The sequence below is a fragment of the Microtus ochrogaster genome, chromosome 24 (assembly GCF_000317375.1).
Source record: "Microtus ochrogaster isolate Prairie Vole_2 chromosome 24, MicOch1.0, whole genome shotgun sequence".
NCBI classification, from domain to species: domain Eukaryota; kingdom Metazoa; phylum Chordata; class Mammalia; order Rodentia; family Cricetidae; genus Microtus; species Microtus ochrogaster.
In genome coordinates, this window is record NC_022024.1 from 25,257,249 (window position 1) to 25,266,194 (window position 8,946).

Genomic DNA, 8,946 nt, shown 5'->3' on the forward strand with positions numbered 1-8,946 from the left:
CTATTGTAAAGTATACTTTTCAGAATATTTTACATTTATTGGTCCTTTGTGTCTCACCATTCCCATTTAAAAATTTAACAGTGACTGCTAAGATGTTGCATCCTTCCTTCCTTCAATGGAGTCAACAATGTACATACTTGAGAAAAACAAGAATGAAAATATCAGCAATATCCAAGAATGTGTGAGATATAACTGCATTTTATAAAAGTGTTTTAGTAATTCATTGTGTCTGGATGTTAGAACTAGTCAAAGTGTGGAAAATCCTATGATTTCACAAGTAAAATATTACAAACTAGGAATGTCTTAGACTCTGACTAGATTCCTTTATGTGTTTCATAAAGGACATAATTTTTCACAAGAATTAATACCATGATGCCATTTGCAATGTTTTATTTTGCTATTAGCTTGTTAATCATAACATGCAAATAATCAAACAGAAACACATGACAGAGAAAAATAATTCAAGGAAAGTCTCATTAAGTGACTATACAAATGTTCAGTACTAAATGGATTTCTTTAGGTGGATGTGGTTTCATAAATTTTCTTTATTATAATTCAAAATTACAGGTTTCAAACCATAGAATCTATATTTCAGCAAAACAAATTTGGACATACCAAGATAATTTGCATTAGGATAAAAAACATCCATGCATATTTCTTTTCTGTTTTTGAGGTCATTAAATTAAAATGTAAGGATCATAAATATCAGTCTGATTGACTGATTTTCATGCGATCAGTAAAGAGGCTTCATATGATTTGAACATAGAGCTTTAGAAAACATGAAATTTACAAATAAAGAACTAAGTTCAATGTTTTTGTGTGTCTGTTCTCATGATGAAATAGGCCTGCTTTTCATCCTTTATTAAAAAGTGGTAAATGTTCACAAAACATTTCCTTCATTAATTAAAATCCACAATGTAATAGCAACAACAAAAGAATATTGTGAAAACTTTACAGACATCCCCGAAATACCTAAACATGAAGTATTGCTCCAGAACATACTTCCATGAACTGTAATGAGAAGATGCTAATTTATGTTGATTTCATTTGCTGCACGTAGACACTCATACATGTCAGGGGGCAGACTGCTTTGGGTGAGGGGATTGCCATCCAAGCGCAAATGTTTGATCTTAGAGTAAGATAGCGGTCCCAGTATCTTGCAGAAACTCTTGACATCAAACTCTGTGGATGAAGGAATAGAAAAGAGCAATCATTTTTCATTTTACGATATTAAAATTATTATTTAAAGAACATACCCTATGACTGACTTCTGATTAGGTAGGATGTCCCTCAAAAAGCCATCTCTACTATGTATTTGTGAAATAAAGACTACTGAACTTACATTTCAGGCTACTAAAGGTTCACAGTGATATTTAATAAATACTAAATAGGATAAATCAGAAGGCTCAACGAAACGTCTCAAAAACCATAATTTATTTCACTTTGATAAGAAGCTTTAGAAATGCATACAGCTAGTATGAATTAGTCAGAAGGGTCTTCAAATGTCTAGCCTGACCTGAGTATAAATGAATTATACGAATAACCTCATCAATGAAAAATTCACATTCTTGGTATTTCAAGCCTGAAAATGATAGACTTGACTCCATGATCACTGAGGAATTTTCCATTAACCACACACTATGGCAGAGAATCAAAACTCCAAGACATAAACCAAATCATTGAATATGCAGCTAGTGTACCTTGGTGGTTGAGAAGTTGTCACAATCCAAGACTTCTCTAATATTTTAACAGAAACCAAGAGACTTACTAGGATAACATTTGTTTACCCTGGTCAGTTTGAACTTCATCTTTTCCACTCCTTAGATCGATATTTTCTTTTATTCTCAAACTCTAGCTCGGCAAAAATGAATAAAACTCAAACACTCTCCATAAAAGAACTCCATTCTTTTATGATGTATGTTTGAGTTGCATTTCAGGATAACCCCATAGTCTTTCTCTAATACCCATCTCTGAGAAATTATGATGCAAAGAAAGATGACTTTTTGCCTGTGTTTGGATGCTGTCTCTGCTGCATAGCTTGGGAACTTGGAACTCTGGCTGCTCTCTCTGTCTGATACAAGGTATTGCTTTCTGTAAATTGCATTAAAATTATAAAGTTGTATTTAAAGCACCTCATGGCATATCAACACACATAATACCCTCAAAAAATACTGATTTTTTCTTTTTTGAACTTTTTTCTCATTCTAAGATAATTTCACTTGAAGAAGATAAGATTGATTTAATCTAACTCTTAGTCACATGACTGGAAAAGGGGTAATTGCTTGTGGTTATATATTGGAGGTTTGTATTTTGGGAGAAGATGCTCCTCATCTTCCTATGTGATAGATAAGCCACAGGCCAAACTCTTTTCAAATTTGCATATATGAATAATGTAAAAAGTTTTAATTGATTCATTTTGTGAGTGTCATAATTAATTTATAGATGATTAAATGTAGGAGGGAGGATTGCATAAAGTTACATGAAATTATTACAGCATTTATAGAATGGACTTTAGTGTTTGAGATGCAAGAGAGTTTGAGAACCAATTTTCCATATGTATTGAAGGATATGCCTTTATATGTGCTTAAAGGATGTGATTAAATGTAATGTTCAATAAAGAACCTGATTTAGACTCAGATATTTGCAATTAACAATTGAATGCATTACTTGGAAAAGTGAAAGGACATATCACATAGTGAACTTTGAGCTATAAGTAACTTTGCTAACAGAATTGTGATAACCTGAACTATGCATCATGTCACAGTCAACCTGTTCCAAACCTTGCATTGCTTTAAAAAACATAACAAAGAGCATGGTGTTTACATTAGCAATCACAGTCTCCTTCATGAGAATATGCAACCCAGGAGCTACATAAAATTATGGAAAAATTGCAGTGTAGTAACAATATCCAATGTAATTTTTCTGATAGAACTGTGTTTATCGCAACAAGAAGGTTGAAGCTCTCATTAGATAAACAAGACCAATTTAAGTAGACCAACAAGGTCATTTTGTAAATAATTGCTTCAGATTTAAATGGTGTTTCCCACCTAGATTTTTCACAAAATTGGTGAACTGATACATTTCCATCCCGAATTCTATTACATGGAATATTTTAATGTCATGTCTAATTTCATATTCTCTAAACTGAAGTTAAGCCTAAGAGGATGGAAGTCTGCACAATGCAGATCAAGTCTAGCTCCATCACAGACAAAAAAAAAAATACAGCAGCATGAGAACAGAAGGTATGAAAGTAAAGGATATTTTTTTAAATAAATAGATTTTTGAAATAAGCAACATCTCTCTACTTTTCAGCTCTCTTAGAATCCTCATGAGAACACTGTGAAGATCACACACACCACACTAGATAAGAGTGGTGATGTTGGCCAGGTTCGTAGGATGGCACATTGAATCTCAAGAGGTTAGGGACAATGGGATTATATATGTGTGATCTGAGTCAGACAAGCAGGGGGATGCTTGAGAGTCTCTGCTTCCTGCATCACTTCTGAAATTTGTCCTCCTTTCCCCACTTGAATCTTGCCAAATAAAAAAGGAAGCATACAAATCTGCACTGGGAACAAACTAAGAAATAATAGATAAATATTAAGAGATAAAACAGCAGTGTGGACATTAAATCCTTATAAATTTAGTGTAAAATTCTATGGCTTTAACTGCTCTTGGTCGTGAAACTCTGAGGAATGGTTAGGAAGAAGCAATGTGTGACTGAGCTAGAGTTTCAAGTGGGAATTATGTTGTTCTTTTAATTACTCCTTATTCTATTGTGAAGCTTACATATTCTAACTCTTGATAAACCAATCAAACACAGGGGCAGTTTTATACTTACTTTCGAGTTCATTGACCTCCAGGTAATAATTTTCAAGGTTTTCATTAACATTTGGGATGCTTTTAAGTTTATTATAAGAGAGATCTAGTTCGAGAAGGGATGATATATTAAATGAGTTTCCAGGTACTCCACTATCCGTCAGTTGATTGTGGGATAAACGCAGGTACTGTAACCCCGTGAAGCGCTTGAAATACTCTTCGGGGATGCTGCTGATCTTATTATTGTCTAGGTAGAGAGTTTGAAGAGATGCTGGGAGGCCACTAGGAATCTTGGCAATCTGATTGAAGCTCAAGTCGAGGTACAGTAGTGATTTCAGGCCTTTCAGAGAGGCTGACACAGCATCCTCTTTGAGCTGGTTGTACTGAAGATGAATGGAGGTCAGGTTTGCCAGCCCTTCGAAGGACCCCAGCTTGCTAATTTTATTGTTAGTCATCTGCAGGTCTTGCAGGGACTTTGGAAGTGGACCCACTGACTCTGTCAGGTTGTTGTGGTTTATGTGCAGCTTCTTCAATTGTTTTAGCCTAGAGAACACTTTCCCTTTTATCTTGGAGTTTTCTAGGAGGTTGTGGTCCAGAATGAGCCACTGCAGGTCAGTGACATTCTCAAACGCCTTCTCATCAATATGGTCGATTTGGTTATTACCCAGGTAAAGGTACTTGATGCCAGATGGCACCATGGGGACACTTTTCAGCTTCAGATTTTCACAGTACATGGCACTTGGGTAACTCTGGGGACAGTTACATTCTGGTGCACAGTTGGGTGATAGTTGCCCGTACATGAAGAGAGGGGCATCGTAATCATAGTATTGGCCACTGACAACACTGACTAATGCCAGAACGAGAGCAAATGCACACAGATTCATTTTTAGGAAGTGCTTTGAATCCTAAATAAAGCAGAAACAGATTATTATAAAAACAATATAATTCCAAGAAAAAGTTTGATTCATGTTGAATTCATTAACAAAGACCATCTTGTCATTTCATTGTTAATGCCACTTAAAATAGTGTCTTTACTGTCATTTAAACCTTTACATTTAAGCGTAAAAATAGGGGTGTGATGTGTTTACACCTTTGGAGGAAACCCTTTTCAGGCATGCACATATGCGCCCCCTTCTGGTCATGGCTAACATAATTACTTTAGCCCTTGTTTTGGCCCTCCCTTGATTAGAAGGCTCCCTTCGAGCCTGGTGATTCCTGTGTTAGAACCCTTCCTAAGAACATTTCTCTAAACCAGAAGAAATGAAAATTAAAAGACAAACTGTAAATTCCTCAATGCACTCTGCCATTAACATCATTAAAATGCCTCATTAGGAAGACCCTAACTGGGAGCAGGGGCAATCTGTGGTTTTCCCTGAGGAAAAGCTACTCTTGCTGCCCGTGGAGCAAAAGAGGCAGCAGGCACATTCCTTTCACAGGGTGGTGATTACTTAGATGGATATTTACATTATCTGAAGCTCCACATTCCAGGCTTTAAAATCCACTGCAAAACTGTTCTGTCGAGCTAGTACTTAGTAAATTAATTTTAGAAGAACAAATGTTTACCCAACAGCAAAATGTCAAATGGTCTTGGTTTTTAAACCCAAACCAAAAAGGACCTCAGCTACAGAAAAAGGTTGTTTTCAACTCTTACAGGTTAAGTTCTTCTGCTTTCTCAATACATTGTAACCTCATCTTCTTTGTGTCACAGTATGAGGTGATGTGATTTGCTAACCCAAACTGTAGTGTCCTCACAGAGTGGAATTGGAGAGAAGAGAGATGGAAGAAGACGCAGCAACAACAGCAGCAATAGCAATTGCAACGGTGGCATCACAAACTGTGTAAAAGGTATTAATCTGAGGGTGTAAATTTGAGATTTCATGGTAGTTAATTTCACATAACCTGTCCCTAAGAGGAGGAGGAACAGTGTTTCCACTTTCAGAGACAAGCTGCCAGTTCACATAAAAAAAAATAAAAGCTAGAATATAAAAGTGGGGAGTCATAGAATGCACCCCAGAAAAGCTGGTATTCCTCTGAGAGAAATTGGGTGAAGGGAAGTCACACTCAAACCGAGGGCATTGTGTGGTATTTTATGTGACCAGTCTGAGACAAGCTTTTGCATCAGGTAGCTTGGAGTGGGTAGGCACAGGGAGACCATTCATTTCAAATATATAGCTTAGAATCCTAAGAGACTTCATCAAATGAAACACTGAAGAAGATTTTGCAAAAGAAACACTTAAAATTCTACGATCAGATATAGTCACAGTGCTATTAAATGATTCCCCCCTTGATTCTGATGGAAGATTTTTAACTTAGTGGACAGGATTTGCCCACAGCCAAGAACTAGGAACGGAAAACACAGTAACGGAATTCCTCATACCTTTCAACACATTAACAATACATAATGTTTTATTGATTCGTTTATGAGGTTTGACTTTTTAATTGAATGGGCATAGTAATAAAAATTACTTCCACAGTTTTGGCAAAGTTAAAGCTAACACTCTGAATTCAAAGAGAACCTGCAAACACACAATGCCTCCACTGTAAGGAAAAGTCACACCGTACTGTCACCCATACTTTTCAAATACCTGTGACCATAAAAGAAATACTCTTTGCAGAAAAAGAAAAGTATATCTCAGAATTTCTTTAAAACATGATTCTTAAGCTGTACATCCCAAACCACAATCTTTAAATGAGCTGAACATGAAGAAGGAATCCATACAAGTATCTGAGTCATTCAGCAAATGTTTTATAACACAGAATGTTTATTGTAACCTGTAACAACGTATTTTATTGAAAAATCTGTTGAATGCGGGTAGCAGAGACCTTTCTCTGCTCTATTTCTAGGTTTCAACAATATAAGCATATGTAGCTAATTAGCATTTTAAATTCTGTATTTTTTTGAATGTCTCTTTTAACTATTTTCTCATTGTGACCTTGGACTATTTTAAATTCCCCTTGCCAATCAATTCAGCACACATTGTGAAATGATCCATAAATGAAGGAAAGCCTATTAAGTAAAACGTGAGTATAAATGTTCAAAACTGTCATTGAGTAGCAAATTGGCAAAAATCGTCTAGATTTCTTTTTCCGTGCCTGTTAAAATTAAATACTGTCCCAAAGAGTCAGCATTCCCTGGGCTATAGTAAAAACAGCTCTTACCTTGCTCTTGACACTGCTTCCGTTAATTCCTTAAACAGACGCACTGAGAACAAGGATCCACTAATATATGCTGTGAACTCTGTCAGGGTGGAACTGGCTGCCAGACTCTCAGTGATACAAGAGCTTAGGAGGGGTGGGGGTGGGGGACCAGCCCAGTCACGCCATTCTCTGGATGGAGTTATGTCACTGTACGTTCTTGTGGTGTGGCATGTGAACACTCTGCTCTCTAACGAAGTACAGGTGGACAGAACAGACCCTACCCTACCTTATGTAGGGGAGAGAGAGAGAGAGAGAGAGAGAGAGAGAGACTTAACTGAACCAAATCTCCTAAGAATTAAGTCTGCTGCACACAAGGCAGTTTGGTGAGCGAATGTTTCTACTACAAACTTCTGGACTTCTGCGTGTGTGGCTGCAGCTCAGTGTGATGTATTCAGCCAACTGTTGTGCTCATGTGAAAAACTCATGAATCACAAACAAAACAAAGGATCTCAGGAAAATACAAAGGAGCAAATTCAAAAGAATTGAATCTTTTCCTGGGATTATATGCTTGATTAACTTGGACCCGCTTGCTTCTTGCCCAAAGGCTAAATTTATTTCTATATTATGAGCGATATTTCACATACATTTTGATACAAGGGATAGCATGAACTTTCCATTTCAATTCTCATGCTGAGGAGACTCTTTTATGGTCTTCAGAGCTGGAACCACTCAGCAAAGTCTGACCTGTTTCTCATTTATGGACTTCCCTCAGGAACTCACTCAAAACTTTGCTTGCAGATAATATTCTATAGCTTAAAGCCAAAAAAACAAACTGAGAAAGCATAAATATAGCCTAAAAATATCACAATTCACTAATCCTTCATTCTGTTACCACATGCTCCTGGCATTTTTCCAAGGTGGACGTCACCCAAAGTTGTGGTTGTTCCAAAGACCCAGCTTGATACATCTTTCCAATTCACTTTCTTGTGTGTGCATTAGCGAATGAGCAATGTATTCCATTCCTTACCTCTATAATTACTTAGTTATATTAGTTGTATCTATAGGGTATTTTAATGAAAAAGACTAATTTTCTCATACTTATGAAAACTCTTAGAATAATATATTTCAATAGGGGCTGTCACAGCATAAATAATTTCCTTTAGAAATACCTTGATACAGAGCTTAGTTTGTAAAAGGTTTGCCTATCATTAATAAAGCCCTAGGTTCAGCTCCCAGCAGCAGATGTTACAAGAAGTGTGATGACACAGCTGTTAATTCAGTACTCTGAAGGAAGAGGCAGGAGGATCAGGAATTCCAGGTCATCTTCAGCTACATGGTGAATTTGATTCTAGCCTGAGATCTCATAAGAACAAACAAAAACCTGAGATCATGTCATATTTTTCATATTTGAATAGTGAGACCCAAGGAATGTTAATTTTCTTGGTCACTATCTCACTTAGCTAGAAAAAATAGTAATAAATGCTTTATGCTCATTGCAACCATTGGAAGAAGAATGTTTTTGTTCTTGTATGTAAGTAATAGAATTGAAAGATTTATAAATGTAGCTTTATTAGTACTAGTACTATTATCATTATTGTAAGAATGTTTTTGGGAGGTGTCAGGCTTGAAATAAAGGAAATGAATAAGTTATTAGAAAAATACAAATAAAAAGATCAACTGTAATTAAAGAACTTTACAATAAGACATTTGATAACTTTAAACATTACCTGTATATGTACTAAATTTTAGAATCTTGGGTGTTCTTTTATCTAGCATCTATTTATGCCTTAGAACTTTTCTTTATGAAGTGAGGGATGTACTTTTATTTCTGATAGGCTTTAAATGAATTATATTTTGTGTTGGGACCAATTAAGTCCTGGCCTACAGCTGCTCTGAGCACGAGACCTCCAGGCGTTCTTGATGGCAGGAGAGTGGTTTCTGGTGGGTTTGGCTGGGGCGTGGCTATCTCTATATAATCTGCCCCTGAAC

At 36.3% G+C, this 8,946-nt stretch overlaps 1 protein-coding gene across 1 annotated transcript; it reads right to left on the bottom strand.

Moving 5' to 3' along the window:
* Positions 1–372: 372 nt before the first annotated feature.
* On the bottom strand, positions 373–7,202 carry Lum (lumican). The gene is made up of 3 exons (XM_005358130.3): positions 6,979–7,202; positions 3,842–4,724; positions 373–1,182 (listed from the first exon to the last, which is right to left on the bottom strand). Exons 2-3 carry the CDS (start codon positions 4,701–4,703, stop codon positions 1,028–1,030), a joined length of 1,017 nt encoding a protein of 338 aa, XP_005358187.1. The 5' UTR covers positions 4,704–4,724; positions 6,979–7,202; the 3' UTR covers positions 373–1,027.
* Between the last annotated feature and the right edge of the window lie 1,744 nt (positions 7,203–8,946).